The sequence below is a fragment of the Ornithodoros turicata genome, chromosome 2 (assembly GCF_037126465.1).
Source record: "Ornithodoros turicata isolate Travis chromosome 2, ASM3712646v1, whole genome shotgun sequence".
Lineage (NCBI taxonomy): Eukaryota > Metazoa > Arthropoda > Arachnida > Ixodida > Argasidae > Ornithodoros > Ornithodoros turicata.
This window is the reverse complement of record NC_088202.1, coordinates 49,581,426-49,600,464: the sequence shown is the minus strand read 5'-3', so window position 1 is coordinate 49,600,464 and position 19,039 is coordinate 49,581,426. Positions and strand designations below refer to the sequence as shown.

The following is a 19,039-nucleotide window of genomic DNA, read 5'->3' as shown; positions in this document are numbered from 1 at the left end:
TAGGTAAGGTTAAGGTTAAGGTCAGGGTAAGGTTAACTATACACGGATTGCCCAAGCGTTGTTTATTAGCCGTTAACCGTGTCATAACAGCATGACAATATTGTCCCATCATGCTTTACCCGTAATGACGTGTCCCCTGATGCTGTACATGCATTGGATGTGGATTACTATGTGCAGTCCCTTGTGTTTCATTGCTTCGCTACAACGTGTTTCCTGTTGCAATGAGCGAATGGGGGGAGGGATTCAAAATTTTTTGCTTCAACTACACACACTGCATAAAAATGTGGGAGACTGCAGCAAAATTTACAGTAAGAATATCAGTAATAAATGGCACTCCTGCTTCTTTATAGCGCAAAAAAAAAAGAAAAAATGCAAGCGCTAAAACGGTACTCTACTGTCCAGGTTGTAGCTTTCGGAATTTTCAATGAAACTGACGAGAACCAGAGTTATCTAAACCACAACTATTGTCCCACAGGCAAATGTCTTCAAAGAAATAATTTACATTACCGCGCTGCATGAGCTGCGGCTACACAGCAAACGTTCTCAGGTACCACGTGCTTAAAGGCACTATCGCATCCGGAAATGTGGGTACGAGACCGATACGGTAATGTTCGGCATGGTTTAGCAGTCTACTTGCCAAGTTTATCTTCCGAAAGCAGCGTATCTATTAAATAAACTAGTTTAAAGATTCGCGCTCCCTCTGCAGCTCAGCCACAGTGAGGTAAGCCGAATACACGAATGGAAGCGCAACGCAGATGATTGTAACCGAGGTAGTCTGCTTCGCGTTCTCACCACAACATAACAAAAATACCTCGGTAAATACGCCGACCTTCGCTTACTAGTGTGAGTGCTGACATGACCATGTTTCGTGGAACATGATTTTACATTCTTCGCTGTACAAACACGTAGGAGGCTAACCAGAAACAGTATTCCACAAGCGAAACCTTAGATGTACTCTGCACATGCAAATGCCCTCACTCCCGTCCGGCGGTCGGACGTCAAGGTGTCTCTGCCGCTCCATGAATGGGTTTGTACGTGTCAAGGAGCGTTCACTGATTGGCCTTGTCCAAGTGACTGTTCCTCCGATTTCCAGAGAGGGAATTCTGGAATGCTCTCTACATCCGTCGTGCGCTCTGTGTTTCGATGCATTGATCAAATTGCACAGAAACAACTCCACTAATTCGTGTCGCATTTTTTGGCGTCATTGTTGGTGATGAACGATAGGAGTAAAATGGCACTGTAGTTACGGAATCGAAAGCGTCCCTTAGCCATGCTTTTCGCGCGTGAAGCTGGCAAGGCCACTGGCTCAGCTAATTATTCGTTGCAAGATTTCAATTCATTCACGCCCCAGCTGTGGTTGCGTGTATTATTCCTGTTACGAAACACTTCTTGGTCACCAGTCTACTACGTCTACTGTCTGTCTTCACTAGAGCTATACGGTTCTAGTTCAGGGAGTCCATGTGAAGTATACTTAGAGTTGTCCAAAACTGTTCACTTCTCGAATACACTATTGTTTTCACACACACTGTCAGATGACAAAAGAGATCGAGAAGTCGGGAATCGGCCCAGCATTAGTTCCCGCAAACGACTTACAATGGCACGCAAGACGTCAAGACATCTTGCAGGGGAACACGGAAGCAACGTAACAGACAAGACAACTCGGCGGTGTCTGTTAGCACCGGCTTTAGAATGGACAGCATATCAACCATGCAATCAAGTGAATGGAGGAAAGCGTACTTTGGTGGTCGTAACCATATGCTCTAATACCATAGGACTTCGATCCTTATTGTGAAGGGCCTCATTATTTCATTCCCCACATCACCACCAGCAATGGGGTAGAGTATCGCCCCTGGCGATGAAACTCCCCAGCCATCATCTTGTAAGTTGTTGTTTGCTCACCGACAACGCTAACAAAACAGGTGTTTCTTTCAACACCGGGAATGCACTGCATCCAAAGACATACAACACTCAATGCGACTACCTGGACACACAATGTTATCACATTCGTTTATAACGTGGCCATCCAAGAAACAAATATGTTGCTATATGTTACCGCATAAGCCCCGTTAAGAGGGAAACGACGTGGTCAACCTCATCCAACGATCAAAAGGAGCTGTTCGAGTTGCTATTGTGTGTGTGTCACCGACGCGTGGGAGAAGATAGTCATTGCTTTTTGTTACTTCATAACGCTTCCGGTATCTGACGCAGAATCGTAGATTTTGTCATTCTTCTCTACGAGCACATTGGAGTACGCCAACGAGTTGCTTGATGGCGGAACCGTTGAGCGTTTCCTGTATTTGATGTCGAGTCGACCGTCCGTTCTTTATCTGCTACGCGATATGGAATGCTGCAGAGCGGGGCTTACGTGCACCTCAATACAACTGTGAGACGCACACTTCAACTGAGAATGCATAACATGGCCAGTTACCACATTTTTGGTTTCTTCGTTTGGGCCTGTCCATATCTGAGATTGACGTGACTCTAAGAGCAGAATATAATGAAGGAACAGAAAAGTCTGCCTGTCACACCGGCGGCAAGTCACTCAAACGGAAAACGCGAGAAAGGAATATAAGTAAAAGAAAAGCTGTGCCTGTTTTGTTAGGTTGCCTATCAGTTCAGATACCTTGCCGCCAGCACATATGCCGAGTTTCTCAGGATGCCAGGCCGGGGTGCAAAACAGAGGGATCTTTTAGCGTAGCGCATTGGGGAATACATTGACTCGTAGACAGGAAACTTGACTATAGTCTCATGAAAGTGAGGTAGACTGATCGGCCTTGTACGTGACCATGGCGTATATACGTTGTTAAAAAAAAAGATAATTAAGGTATATATATATATATACAGAGAAGAAATAGCTAATGCTCTATGGCTGCTCGTCCAGCATATGTTTACAATTTGATCGTGCACTCCCAGCCGAGTACAGCTGTTTCGTCCTACTTGGGACTCGTCAGCCCGGCGTAGGGAAGTGACACGATCTTGAGTCGACACTAACAGTGCGTCTCGTCGAGACGTCAAGGTTCCACGGTGACAGCGCCACCTGTGGAGGCCGCAGTGCAAGCCAGCAAGTACATATACAGAGGAAAAATAGCTAATGCTCTATGGCTGCTCGTCCAGCATATGTTTACAATTTGATCGTACACTCCCAGCCGAGTACAGCTGTTTCGTCCTACTTAAAGATATACCTCCTAAACTACCATCCTACATTAAGGACACCAATCGCTTTCTTCAAGTTTTAAGTGAATGTCAGCCTCCCCCTTTCAGTTTGCTAGTCACGCTAGACGTTTCCTCTCTATATACTAACATCCCTCACGAGGATGGCATTACTGCAGCCGAAAGGGCATTTTCAAAATATTCTGATACCTCATATGATCCTTGTGTCCTATGCACATTTCTCAATCTTATTCTGAAAAATAACAACTTCGAATTTGACGGTAAGCACTACTTGGAAGTTCATGGCACGGCTATGGGTACAAAAATGACACCTAACTATGCAAACATTTTTATGGGAGCTCTAGAGGAGGAATTTCTGTCTAAGCGCCTGAAGAAGTCCACGCTTTACAAGCGGTTCCTCGACGACATGTTCATGGCGTGGCCACACTCAGAAGATGACCTAATCACATTTATCAGCGACTTTAACAAAGTACATCCTGCCATCAACTTCACCCATTCTTATTCCCCTTTAACTGTTAACTTCCTCGATGTCCAAGTAAAGTTAACCAATGGGGTCTTGTCCACAAACCTGATCCGTAAACCTACAGACTCTCAACAGTATCTAGCATTTAACAGTTGTCACCCGCGTCATACTAAACTTGCCATCCCTTACAGCCAAGCACTTCGATACAGGCGCATCTGTTCCAGTGACGATGACTTGGACAGAAATCTTGCTCAACTTAGGGAAACATTCATCGGTCGTCAATTTCCACCTAGCTTAGTTGACGACGCTCTAAACAAAGCCCGCAAAGCAGATCGCAAAGCCCTGTTCGAAAACCACAAACGCGTGTTAGATAATGGTTCCGTAAACCTCATCTTAACATTTAGCAGCAGTATTCCAAGCGTTAACAATATACTAAACCGTCACCATAGTATCCTTCTCCAATCAGAGCGCATGGGACAAATTTTCCCTCAGCCACCGCGGGTAACCTACCGGCGCGCGCGCAACCTGCACGATAATCTAGTTAGCTCTAAGGTTAGCAAAGCAGCGCTTCCAGGAAACGGCTGTCACCCGTGCGATGGTCGAAGGTGTCAAATATGCAAATTAATGCAAAGCACCCAAGTACTTAAAAGTACTAATTCCAATTTTTCCGTCAAAATTAATGGTGACTTCGACTGTAATTCATCTAACGTCATTTATGTCATTCAGTGCGGCATGTGCCAAGCACAATACGTAGGTCAGACTAAAACATCATTTCGGATCAGGTTCAACAACCACCGATCTGACGTTACAAAAAAGCCAAACCTCCCGGTCTCTCGCAATTTCAAACAACCAGGTCATTCGCTAAATAACGTGTCACTTTTTATTCTCCAGTCAAATTTTAGCTCAGATCGGAGCAGGGAACAACGCGAATTTTATCTCATTTACAAATTCCAATCAACCATTAACGAAGATCTGGGAGCACTTTCAACGGTAAGAAATTTGGCCGCCTAGATGAGCTGCACTTTCTTCCTTTTCGTTTCCCTTCTGTTTTTCTTTCTTTCTTTTTTTTTAGCAAAGTTTGAAGCAGCGCTCACCCTGCCCGGAATTTTCCCCAAAGCGGACAGTGACCTACGGCGAATGACATCAGCACCCGGACTTGACCTTCTGGAATATTCCCGAATCTGACTAACTGACAAACGCATGTGGCGTGCCCGTACCGATTATGACGTCATGTAGCAAACCTATTTAAGAAATGTGTAATCATGCAGCTACGCATCTTTTGTGCTGACGAAGAAGGTGCCACTGTCGAAACGTCCACCCCTTGCCAATTTTACTTTTTAACTTCTCCCCATGTAATAAACTAGTGTTTGTAACTTCCCTAAAATCTGTTTCCGCGTCTTTTTTTGAACTTCTGTAAAACTTCGTGGCCGTTTGATAATCCTTTTACCTCACCCTATATAAACAACTACACCTTTCAAATTAAACAATCTTTGCACTGTAACACCTTTAACATTTGTTATCTAATAACATGTATGAAATGCAATGTTCAGTACATTGGTGAAACCTCCAACGCCATGCGTCAGAGGTTTTACGGTCATAAATCCGACATTGTCAATAATCGCCCCACTCCCGTTGCTATACATTTTAATCTTCCCGGGCACGACATGGATACACACCTGTCCATTGCAATTCTGGAATCTGGCTATACCACCGATTGCAAACGCAAAAATCGCGAGTCCTTCTTCATTTCAAAATTTTCTTCTTTAAAACCACGGGGACTAAACGTTCATGGCGGTCCTCTGCAGTTGTTCAACCCATCATCCAGCTAAGCTACTCCATTCACCTTCTGTTCTTAGCATTCTTATCTCCATCTTCCCTTCAGCCCATAAGGTCACCCGTACCTTCCCACCATAGGTGGGGAGTAACGCGTTTCAATGTAGTGCGTTACCGGTAACGCGTTACATTCGAGTAGTGAAATATGGTAACGCATTACATTTGGGAGAAAAGTAATGAGTAACGTAACGTCATTACAGTTTTACTAACTAACGCGTAACGGCGTTATGCGTTACTGCGTGTTCGGGAACATCATTCATCGCCTGAACTTCAAAGCGTGAGCGAGGACCGTGCGTGCAGAATCCGGGAAAATCCCCGATTTTTTCTATTCATCTTCAACAATGACAAGAAGGTCACATCGGCACCCATGAAGAAAGCAAAAGAAGGGTTATTGACCTACCCTGGTTGAGGTATCACCCTTTGTTTACCACATCAGTTTTTCACTTCCTCTGGTATTTTTCGGACGAATGGGGCAAAAGCGACAGAAAAATAGCCTCTACCCTCTGAACAAGTAACAAAGTACCAAGGGATTGGCTGTTTGGCTTTGTACTGTGTGAGATAAAAGGTCCCCGTCTCTATCAACCTTGACAAGGAGCACTCACTGGCCATTAGGCGTCCTCTCAGCCCAAACGGGCGAAGCTCAGAGATGAAAATTTTGAACATCAACTACTTCTGCGTTGCAATAAATCGTACATGTAAGTTGTGTTTATGCGTGACCCTTGTTTGTGCCCAACACTGCTTGTATTGATTTGCGGAATGCACTTATGTGACTCAACCAAAAATGTTACATATTATAAGGACAACTGGTGAAGTAATGCAAAAGTACCGGCATTGCTTATCAGAAGTAACGGCGTTAGTAACGCGTTACCCACTACCGCAACAGTAACGAATAACGTAACGCGTTACTTTTTGAAAAAGTAGTGAGTAACGGTTGTGCACTACAAAATAAAAGTAACTTCCCCACCTATGCTTCCCACGCAGTTCAACAAAAGCTGTGTTCCCCTCGTACACGGCTAGACATCCACCTGTGCCCCCGTTTTTTCACCACCAAATCTTTTGAACCCCAATTCTCCGAATGTCTCATTTACCCGTACACCTTCTCTGTCCTGATTCTTATGTGACGGTTGCTCACGTGATGCATTGTATTACTGTCTGGTTGTTTTGTGTTTACTTAGTTCTGGAAACCTGTTTTATTGTATCTGTTCACTTTGTATATATACTCGTGTCGCACTTAGTTATGTAACCTGAAGAAGTGCAGTCTCTTGCACGAAAGTTCTTGTTCGAATAAATATTAGTTGCTCCTAACCGTTTTTCATGTTACGTATATATATATAGTATAAATATATATATATATATATATATATTCCTACTTCTGCAAATCCTTTTTTTCTGCAAATCTGCCTTTTGTGAGTGTGTGTGTGTGGGGGGGGGGGGGGGGAGGCGATGCGCATTTGCCAACTCAAACTGTCCGTTTATACCCCAAAGCTCGCACAAGAAGGGTATATAGAAGAGGTATAATGAGCACTCGCTGTATCATTTCAGTACCTTGCACTCTAATTTCATACCTCCCACTGTAGCAGAAGGTGTAGTAAGGGACTTCTGTATTCTATTTATGCCTTTAGCCTTTTTTATACCTTTACCTGCGCCACGTGTTTCACAACATTACTTTTTGATGATTGATTTTTGACGGTATCACCTTGGTTGAACCGAATTCTAATTTAAAAACACAGATGTTAGTACAGTAGTGTTTTTTTCAACAGGCCAAATAATTTATTGCAGCGCAAGAGAGACCTAATTTAGGCGTCCTTACCCGTAGAGTCAGTTCTCGGGTGAAGGCGGCTCCACAGTGTCATATCAGTATCTGTTTTCCCAGCAAATGCCAAAGTCTCTCTTCCGCATATCCCTTCACGTGGCTCTTTTCTGGTTCACACCTTTGTCGGATCTGCTTTGTGAATGTGACTTCGTTGTCTGCATACCGGTCGAAATCTTTTCTTCTTATCGTTGCTGCTATTAAAATACTTTCTTTTCTACTTCCGTTTCTTTTTGAAATTTGTTGCAAACTGGAGTGGGAGAATAGCACTCTGTGCTGAAATAAATCGGAGGTTTTCGCTTTCCAACATTGTACCGCAATGTTCAAAAACATATCCGCTATAGTGTGTACATATGTTTATACCCGTGAGGTACAAATAACATTCAGGGCTGCAGCATGGTATATGCCTTTTCAGATATATAGGTTATATACCCACAGAGGCATAAATTCTATATCCCTCCTTCCCAATAAGGTATAAACCGTTTATACCTTTCCTGAAGGTATGAAATGAAGTTTATTGCACGAGCGATTTGTACCTCAAGAAGTAAATACACTGCCCACTACAGTCAAAGACAGCCAGTACCTACTGTCTAAGATAGCGTGTGAAAGCTCATGTTTTCCCGCTTTTGATCTTCCTATATAATCGTTCATACATTCTACAGGCAGGTGATGGAATGACTTATGGCTGCACGGTTATTTGAGGAACGTCCCTATCTCTGTAAGAAAAAATTGTAAATTTTAGGGCATAAATCGCCCGTGCAATGACTTACCATCTTACCTTCCATCAGTCCACACCATCAGGAAATGTATATATGGTTTATACCTTAGTGGGGATCTAGAATTTGTACCATTGGGGGGTATATAAACTATACCTCTGCATAGGTATACATTGTGCTGCAGGCCTGAATGTCATTTGCACCACACGGGTATAAACATACACACCCTACATGGTCTGTCCAGACAGTATCGGGACTGGTTTTTGGTAGCGCAGGGGATGGGGTGCAGGGTGGCTTCTCTAGGCACACTGGGGTGAACAGGTTGGCTTCTATGGACATTGGTGGATGATCCCAGGAATACGACGCGACCCGGGGCTCAGTTGCCTCTGAGCCTTTGCAGAGTGTGGATCGCGCCAGGAGTGAGCAGTTGTTTTGTTGTGTCGTCAGGAATCACGATGCAGCGCACGACTGAACAGCACTCTGCGATCAACAACAACAACTTTATTGCGAGATGATGAATGGGGAGTTTCATCACCAGGGGCGATACTCTGGATGCTGATGGTGATGCGGGGAATGAAATAATGAACCCCTTCACAATAAGGATCGAAGTCCTATGGTATCCAGAAAGGTGAAGAGTGCTTTCAGGGGAGAGCGATGTTGGGTGGGCAGAGGGTTAGTTGGGTGGGTGTGCGTGAAACTGAAGAAATCCCGTACTGAGGCTGTTGCCATGATCCCTGAAGCCTACAGGGTGGACGCCATGTCAAAAACACGAGTTTACGAGTGGCACAAGAAGTTTAAAGAAGGAAGGGAGGACGTTGTGGACAAGCAACGCGCAGGACGTCCGACAAGCCGAAATTAGGAAAATGAGTGGAAGAACTTTGGGACTCTGATCGACGTTTGAGTGTGAGAATGATTGGAGAAAAGTTGTCAAGTCAAACGATTTGCAGCTGACAATATTGTGTGGACGACAGAACGAAACCTGTTTGCCGAACTGTCAGGAGTCACACGTAGCTACGTGTAAGGCAGTCCCTGGCGAAGCGCAATGTGGCAGCGGTAACTCAGCCTCCCCATAGTCCAGACCTGCCCCCCCCCCCCTCGGCGGCCCGACTTATTTCTCTTCCCTCGGACGAAACAACGCCTGAAGGCATACCATTATGGGTTGAGAAAGAGTGCAAGCGGCTTCGACGCGGTACCTGGAGGAGATTCCAGTTGCAGACTTCCAGAGGGCGTATCATGCGTGGCAGAAGCGCTGGCAGCGGTGTGTTGACGAAGGAGGATGTTATTTTGATGGATTTTAGCTCATTTTCCGTGTACCTGCAATTTTGTATGTAGTCCCGATACTTTTTGGACAGAGCCTTCATGGTAGATATGTTTAGGGGACCTTGTGGTATAATCTCCGAAAGCGGGAAGGCACGATTTACTTAAACGCTATATTACACTCTAAACCCAGTGACGGATAGGGGCAGTCTGATCAACTGACACATTTTTTTAATGTGCCAGATTACTTCAAGAGGCACACGGTGCCTGCGAAAACTGCAGGTGCCCTGTGCCCCCTGAAACCTGGTGAGACATCCCTGCTGACGCCAGGAGCCACAGTGTACCGGACGTACTGAAGGGTTACTTGTACCCACTCGAGTTCCCAAACAGAAAACTGACTTCCAGGCTTCGCAAAAAAAAAAGAAAAAGAAAGGAAGAAAATGCTCCAAGGGCATCGAACATGAAACACCAATTTTTATTGGCTTGCACATACCTTTAAATTGCATCCAGTACATCATCGTTTCCCGAATTGAAAGCATACACGGTTCACGAATCCCGACACTCACATATGGAGCACACGTTGCACGGACACACAACCCATCCGATGCACCAGGCAGTCCTCCAAACGTCGAACACACAATCCTCGAAACTTCGAACAGGCTGGCACTGCAAAGCTCAATCAAGATCATCCTTAGTGACGAACACGACAGTTCCTCAAACGAAATGGCCGACGAACGATTGTCCAAGCAAGTGGCACCAGACACGCTTCGATGTGAGAGGCAGTTGCAATTTTGCACACGTATGTTTACCGTTGAGACAGGAAACAACCTGTAAAGAAACCGAAGTGAATACCACGCTGGTTTTGTTCCAACGTGAATGCTGGAATAGTACACCATTTTGTAACTCACGTCTTTGCAATGAATACAGTCCAATGGTCACCTATAACGAAAGAATACAATTAACCTCGCGTGTAACGTACGTCGTCGCTTCACCGATGTAGCCGATCCCTCTTGTCGCCATTTGCAATGCGTCCACCGTCTGCAACAGAATGTACTTCGATGGTTAAACACGGGTAAAACGCAGGTGTCGTATAGTGCATCACAGCTAGGTTGACTTACCTTAAGCAAACATTAAACCTGTACTTAAAAAGCAAGGTTGTCATCCTTTTCAAAGGCGAGGTTGCAGCGCAGACAACGGGCAAGAAAGCGGGAAGGAATGCACTACGGAAGAATACGTGGTGCCATCTCTCTCACTCCTCACCGGTGGAGCGCGGAGCAACGTAGTACGCTCCAACGAAGGCACACATATTCAGCCGGCACACACGTTATTGAACAAGCACATGAGTACACGGTTAAGGAGGCACACATATTATTCAGCGGGCACAAAGCAGTTTCATACCGACGTGACGGCTTTGTACCTGCTGAAATTTGGCGATGGGGATCGTTGTGCTTGCTATGTTTGATAACCGTTACGGCTGTTTCCAGACGGTTACGGCTGTGTACCGGCTGCACTTTCTGAGGAAACTTTTTTAACTGGCACGAGTCCGTCACAGGATTTAGAGTGCAGAGTGCCATTCTGCCACACAAGTTTGCACCAAATTAAAAAAAAATGGAACTAGAAATAGTGTATGTTGCTAGCAACTATCACCACAAGAGGAAACGAATATTTCGACACACACAGGGATGAAAAACTTTTCACAACGCAGGGACGGCAGGAATATGACACAGAAAAGAGCGACGTGGAGGGAAATGCGGAAGAGAATGTATTGTCAGTGTGGCGTTTGCTAGAGAACTGTTGTTCATAGGAAAAAAAGCGAGATAACGGATAATCTTGCTATTCCTTTTAGTTACTTGTTAATCAGGCAGACTGATGAGACAATCTTCCTAAATTTGACAAAGTGTCATAAGCTAAGCCCAATTGGAATATTGTGTTATCCTGTGCTTTTTTCTTACTTTTTTTAGCTCACATTTACGAAACACAGCCCTGTATACATACACAGTTTTCCAGCCAGCACAAGCCATAAAGGATGATACCTGGGAGGAAGCACGCGGCACGTGTGCTTTCCTTCTCTCTGTGATGGGCGGTAAATAGTTTTCAACGTGCACCTTCGGGCTAGACGGCGCTCCGCTTTCAATATGGTGGTGTCCACGGGAAAACAGTGCATAACGTACTGCATAATGTGGGCTACGGAGCTATAGGCCGTCATACAATCAGTTGCCTAAGCAGTGTGAGCGTTTTGATACTAGGTACTGTAGGTGTGTGAGCCACAGAAAATGAAAAAATATTATTATTCTGGAATCAGTGTATGGCCAACATGCTTATTATGCTTTTTTGCACACTTGCTTCGTGGCGGTAGACAGGTGATTGACTTCAAAGCAAGTGACTGTTTACAAGGTTTGACTTGTTTATCGGAAAGCTATATTATACTTTTTTTTCTCTAACTGCTTCACTACGGAGGTAATCTCGCACGGATATACTTTTGAAGAGGAACTCATACCCCTGGAAAAGTGTATTAAACGTAATTTTTCGTACAGTCTAACGCTTTGTAACAAAAGCTGTCGTGTTGCTGCAAGAGTGGAAGCAGGGTGTAGGCAACAAGAGCAACTCCTATGAGACCTAGGCTTGGGTGCAGTATGGCAACATCACTCAGAAGGCTGTCTTCTCTTCTTGGAGGCGTTGCCTCGGCGAAAGCATGGGCAAACATTATGCCATTCGTTTGACCTTTTCCCCACCTGGTAGATTGATGACTCGATGAGTGGTCGCTTATGATGGCAGTTGCGTATACCACAGGGAAAACTGATGAATCCGTCGACAGTAAGCAGACGGAAGAATTTGAGGTTGGGATTCGCGGATATCTCGGGACGAAATACTGTTATCGCAGAAAAACTCTCTTGTGTTCGAAACATTCTGACGGGGAACATTATTAAATGCACATACCCTCCATGTGCATTACATTGTCTAAAATGCGCACCATCTTAGGATCAAAATCAATGTGAAATAATATACCTTAGCTGTAAGTAATGGTATACTTCATGCTGCATGTTGGCTATGTGAAGGAACGAAAATATTGCACCGTCTTTAGACACATTCGGGAACGAAATGCCTACGATACGGTGTTGCCTAGAGAAGGGTACGGCAACGGAGAAGTAACTGTATAGTATATACTATGTTACCATTATTTGATAGCGATAGCGGTATCGCGTTACTTTTCCATTTTTGTAGCGACGCTAGTATTGCGCTACTTTTTTGTGCAGTAGCATGCAGCGGAATTCCGTTACTTCGTTTCGGTAGCCGGTACAACACTGGATATAACATACGGGGACTTCCAAAATTGTGGAACCGCCTTCGGACGAGACGCGACTTTACAGGCGAGGACGCCTGGATTAGGTCTGTCTTGTGCTGCTATTACGCTGTCCTACCTCATTCGGCCTGGTGTTTAAAATACTACTGTACTAACGTCTCTGCTTTTAAATTGAATTACGGTTTAACCAACGTGATACCGTCTCTGCCAAAAAAAATGATGTGGTGCCACACGTTGGGCAAGCAAAGCTATAAAAAGCGCTCAAGGTATAAGCAATACAGAAGTCCGTTATACTATTATACTACATCTTCAGCTACCGTGGGAATTATGAAACGGGAGTGCACGGTATAGAAATAATGCAACGATTGCTTATTATACCTCTTTGATACCTTTGTGTGAGCTTAGTGGTATAAATCGATAGTTTGTAACTTTTCTATACCCTCCAAAGGTAGAGACTTGCAGAATGAGGTGTACAAAAGGTACATGGCCCCCATTATTATACGTTATGCATGTTTTTCTAACAGTGATAAGCATCTGCGTCAGTAACTACACTCAGAGTCCAAACCAGAGAAGATTTTAGGGGCGGTAGGTTGCGCTGCTCGGAATGTGGGGCAATATTTATTTATTTATGGTACCCTCTGGGCTTATTAGCAATATATAAAATAAAGGTGAAACAATTTCAAGGGCTTTATATAGAGCACAGGGCGTGCGATGAAGGTGCCATACTTCGAAACAGCTCACGTCACATTTCTTTTCCTTTCTTACCGCGCACGTGACTTACCGTCAGGGTTGTCACAACTGGCTCTGTGTTCTTCGTTGAGCAGGTGAATGACGTATTTCCGTACTGTCTTCATGTTTTTGTACAGTTCGACTAATAATTTGCAGTCATTGCTGAACACCGTATCGGTTGTGCACTTTATGAAGTCGGCACTGAGCCTGCAAAAAATCATATCATATCATATGTGTGACAAAGTCTAGCTTTCTGCTACCTATGGGGCAATATTTTGTGTGACTGCATACCTGCACAACTGCGCAGGATTATTTGCATAGATGGCCGAAAACTCGTTCTTGGATTGATAGTAAGTTACGCCACATTCAAAGTATTTCTTCAGTAAGACCAGCTTCTCGCACGTATCTGAAAAGTCGGAAAAAAAAAACTTAAAATTTCATCGTTCAACTAACGTGACTTACAAAAAAAAAAAAAAAAAAAATAGATCACTGACGAGAAGGTCGGCAATGGGGGCGGCCTTGAGGAGTGCAATCTGTACTCAAGTGCTACAATCCGGACGAGACGTAAGGTCGTAAATTCAGGTTTCCGCTTGGTTGCAGCAGCTCGACAAATGTCCGTAACTGAACTGAGATCTGGGCCCGTCTGCACAGAAGTCGAGTACGAGACTCCGAATCATTCTCAATAGCCTTGGCAGCAGTTCCTGCGCGCGTACCAAGCAAGTGCTCGGTACCCTGCGCAGACTATTGAGGATGAGTTTGAGACTTGTACTCGCCGTTTATGCAAATAGGCCTTGTCCTTATTTTCTCTTCGCACGGCGCGATATTCCTTATACAATTGTTAAGAAGTTGCGGACTAACTTTCGAAGACACAAACGCCAAAGCAACGAATACATCTGTGGACGCCTCATGAGAAAGTCATGAGCGATCCTCGTGTTTTTCTTGACTTGTTCTCAGACCTGAGAGGATCATTCGGACTCCTGTCGTAAGCACCCCCCTCCCCCTCCCCCGTGCAATTCGTTTGGTCCAGCAGTGCGATAGGTACCAAATGAGCTGTAAGACAACATTTAAAATTGCTCGACACTCCGCTTAACTCACGAAACTGTCTATCAGGAGCGACCATGCAACATTTTTTTCGGTGAACAGTGTTTTGTGATTGCGCAATTGAATTTTCAGACACGCTTTGAAACATCAGCAGTCTTCCGAGAGGCGCGTCCCTGGAGGCGCCGCTCCATCTGCTACCGTGACATAGAACGCACACCGTGACGCAGCAACTTCGTAGCGCCTAACTGTGAGCGGGACCGCACGTGACTGCGGCAGGAGGAGAGAAGATGGAAAGAATACACTTCGGTATCCTTCACGCTTAAATCGTAAACGACGTAACGGATTACTGTCAAAGGTAACGATATCTTTCGTTCTGCGAGGGCATATGGGTGATATAGACCCGCCATCTTTGTAACTACCCTCAAGCGGGAGCGTTTCGGAAAACTGCGACCTTGTCCTGGCCACATCTCATAGGAAACGTCATTTTGAGGTCACGTGACTTTGTTTGCATGCCGTGCTAGCGCCGAGATGTTCCCGTCCGCACAAAAACCAAGAGATGAACGTGTTTTGCCAGCGTAAACTATAGGGTGCTTCTTCCGCGACATGGTAGCCTATTTCTCCTCAGTTTAAGTAAATCGCATCCGCTCAATGTGTTAATGCCGGGTCGTCATCGCATCTTTAGAAGTGGTCAACATTATGAGGCCTCATGTACAAAACTGCGTGTTTAATGCGAGATTATGGGGTGGGAATGATAATTAATTAATGGAAATAATCTGCGGCGCACAGAAACAGTAAACGCTTTGTTTACAAATGATCTTGCAGCCGGTCACGAGCGCGGCCATCTTTAAGGTCGAGTGTGCGTTGATGTTTGCTCTCACGTGCTTCCAGCTCCTGTCCAGAATGCATTGAGTGCGCCCAGCACGCCTTCGTCTATGGAGCAGTACATTGGATCCCACCCCGTTGTGCGAGGTCAAATTTTTGCTCTTCGAGGTTCCTGGGGTGGCCGTTGCCGCACAGCGCCGGCCGTCTGTGCGTCCGAAACCTAGTTCCTCAGTTAGACTGCACTTAGACTGGTCTTAAAATGCTGACGCAGTAAACAAAGACCTACATAAACCATGCCACATGTCAATGATAATGTCTTCACGAAGAAACAGATACAAAAGCAACGGATTTCAAAAAGCTGCGTGACCTCGAAAGGACCTACTTTCGAGAGCGGAAGGAAATGGGATACTCTCGACAGCAGACGCAATTACTCCTACACGCGTTTTGGCTTGCCGGTCAAAGGTAACATCGCTCTGCACTCTTTAGCAATGAGTCATAAATTTTAACGCAATGAATGCAAAGGTATCGTCGACGGAGGAGGAGCACTTCATTACAAATCGCGGACGCCAAAACCGCTATCAATGGCCCTGCTTACCATAAGACTGACAATACATCACACACATCGAACTTCGAAAAATGAAGCGGCAAGTACAAGCGATGAAAAGAACTGCCCAAAATGTGGTCACTCTGGTCAAATCCACCAAGCAACCTCAAAATCATAATTTTACCTTTAACCGCTGCCGTCTTGCACGGTTCGACAGAATACGGCCTTCACGTATTTACGGCTTTTCCTTACGGCCATAACCTTTCAGGCCTTAATGTCTGGCTAGCATAATACAAGGCTGACTGATCTTGAAACGTGTCCAGTTATATCTCTTCTTCCTCTTTTTTTTTTCTTTTATTGTTTTCGTTCTGCTTTTTGGAATTTTTATGTGGTGTTGTGGTATTGCAAAAGCTTGCTGTTTGCAAAAGTTTATTGTCTTGTCCTACAAATAATCTGATGTTTGCCGAACGCAAGTCGTACTGGGTTGCTGTACATCGACTTAAAATGAGTCAAGAGACAAGAAAAAGAGAAGGAGACAAGAGAAATGAAGTGGTTTTCTAGGCCCCCACTGTAAGTGACCTCTGCCCTTTTCCTGCAACTTCCTGCAGGGCCGAGGCCACCATCGTGAAATCTACCTACCTGGTACAGGAACCGGACGTTTTGGGGGATATCTCAACGCGCGGTTAGCTTGGCAAATTACGTATCGGGGGAGTTGTGAACGCTCCATAGATTTTGTTTGAAGATTTTTTGTGACATTTGGATCTATATCTTAGAATGTACTAGAACGCTGTGCACAACAAATCGTAGGGATTCGAGTGAGCTCTGTAGCGCCACTTTCAATATAACGTCTTTTTAAAGAAGAAATTCACCTCACCATGCATACAGAAAAGTATACCTGTATCAGCAAAAAAAGGAGAAATCTGTAACTCGAGGGCATCTCTGCTGCGTCTCTGCTGCAGAGTCCGAGGTAACTCGTTACTGTAACTAAGTTCCTTTTTTTTTTGGTAACTTGTAACTTGACTCGGTAGTTTTGTGCCGTGGTAACTTTCAGAGGAACTCGTTTCTTTTTCAGGCAACTTTGACAAAGTAACTTAAGCTAAGTTCCAAGCTACTTTTAATGCGCTTTTCACTCGCGTCCACATATATTCTTGCTTTCTCTCCGGTTCTTTCACGACAGTTTATGCCATAAAACGTGATATTCAATCAATGACAGTATCTATTCAGGAAGCAAGAACCGCTGCCATTGAAATGAAGCTGAGCCATTGTGCGCCCATAGAGAGTAAGATGCAAAGCGTTGGAATTGTTGGACGTAAACGAAAACGATATAAGCGTGTTGCACTCTCTCTAAAGCTGTGATAGCTGCAGGAGTGCCATTTTTGAGGGCCAGGAGCAATGGCTGTCGAAGAACGTATGTAAGTAGTAAATCATCAATTTCCTAAAAATCATTAGCTACTAACATTTTAATGTGTGCGTTTCGGGAAAATGTGAGGAAGCAAGTCGATCGCGCAATGTTCCGTGGAGTGCCACTGGTGTCCTGCTGTCCTCTCTCCATCTGTCCTTATCTGTACGCCGCTCATAAGCACAGTTGCTTCGTGACGCTAACAAGAAAAAAAAAGAAACGTCGTTCCGTGCAGTAGTCCTCCTTAACCTCGAATCGTGTGTGGTCCTCGCTTATATGCGTCACAGGGAGGGCCAGAAGAACGTTGCAATTAAACACGATAATCATAGCTTGTTTCAGGAACCATGTTGAAAAGGATGAACCTCTACGTTTCGACTGTGGAAGCGATGAACTGACATCTCTTACCGCTGGGCTTATAAGCTTGACACATTTGTTGAAATCCTTCCGTGAGAACGCTAGTAAAATAGTCCAATGAAGGTTTGATGTCACTCTGAGTTCGACAAATAACCAGAAGGTCTTTGCAGTGCAAGAAATCTTTGTAGAATCTGTAAAGCGTAATATGTCATTCAACCGAATGTTAGTCTTCATTGTCGCTGAAATGCTGGCAAACAGAAAACGTGTGAACGTGAAAGAATGAAAGCTCTAATGACAAGGTGGCTAAATTGCGTTAGCTCCTACGTCACCACCTAACATTTTATTAACCTGTCCCATGTGCGCTCGCATGAACCCGTGTTAATTTCTTGATATGCAGATGCTGTTTATTATTTTTCCCGTGCATTGTTTTATGCACATTTCAATCCGGTCTTCATTCACGGCTAGCCCCTATTGTGAACCTGCTAGAATTGTTCGGTAACGAACAGCAGTGACGGCTGCCGCCCGACAGCCTAGTTTCCTTATACTGCGTGGCATGTGGCAGAAAGTTTCCTTGTCCCTCCACCAGGCTGCTGAACAAGTTTGTGAAGAAACGCGTACAGCTGTACCCTGTTCAGTGATACAGATCACGATGAAAATTCGTGTTCTGAGTCTGGAGCACCGAAGACACAAAGCCTCAAGTGCCTAAGATCACTGAATGAAGAGAGATGTGTGTTCTAGTCCTGCAGCTGGCTAACGTTTTCAGCGACTTCCTACTGTTTCTTGATACGGATCACCTGCACGATTTCGCATCCACTTCTATAGATGACACCTATACGGTGACTTCGAGAAGTTTACTGTATGTACCCGAGCTACCTGTCTCTCGCTCTGTGTCAGTTATCTCGCGATAGTGTTTGGCAATCACGTTCGTATCTCTCACTTTACCTAGAGTTCGAAATGAATCTCTGCACATACCTGCACTGCTCGTCAACACTGGGATTGGGCATTATATTCCTGACGAAGGTTGTGCCACATGTGAAGTAGCTACCGGCGTACTCACGGATATCACAATGCTGCAGCGTGCCGCTAAAGCGGAAGTTGGACGCTGTGTAAAAGAGCAGTGGAAATTATAGTAGCACTAAACAAAGCATCTAGGGTCTGTTTGCGCATAGATCTTGTTAGAAGCATGAACAACGAGAGGGGCATGAAGAGCACAGCGAACTTTTTTTTTTCGCGTCATATCATCATAGAATAAGTTGTGCGCAAAATGTGCACAAAGATCTTTAGGAAGGGTGCGTTTCTCGAGAAAATTAGTTTGAAGAATGCGCGTATCGGCGGCAAACTACCCCATCTCCCTCTGGCGAGTGTGACGTCAACTCATTCGAGGACTTTAATTGGCTGACGAGTAGAGTGTGCTACAGCGCAGGAGCGAGGCACCGTGTCGACTGCTTTGTGTTAGACGCTGCTGATATTGTTGCGTTTTCCGTTGAGCACGCTCGGCGCAAAATACAACCGAAAAACCAAGGAAAGGAGAAAAAAAAAGTGGACGCCTTACTATTGGATGGGCAAAATGACGAGTGGAGGTCAGACAGTCGAGAGGAG

At 44.8% G+C, this 19,039-nt stretch overlaps 1 protein-coding gene across 1 annotated transcript in view; it reads right to left on the bottom strand.

Moving 5' to 3' along the window:
* LOC135383441 (uncharacterized) overlaps window positions 1–19,039 on the bottom strand; it is a 67,107-nt gene that overhangs the window by 6,788 nt on the left and 41,280 nt on the right. The window contains exons 10-13 of the mRNA XM_064612889.1: window positions 18,413–18,542; window positions 17,492–17,631; window positions 13,572–13,686; window positions 13,333–13,487 (exon numbers count right to left, since the gene is read on the bottom strand). Coding sequence (XP_064468959.1) covers window positions 13,333–13,487; window positions 13,572–13,686; window positions 17,492–17,631; window positions 18,413–18,542 — 540 coding nt within the window. The remainder of the gene's footprint in view (window positions 1–13,332; window positions 13,488–13,571; window positions 13,687–17,491; window positions 17,632–18,412; window positions 18,543–19,039) is intronic.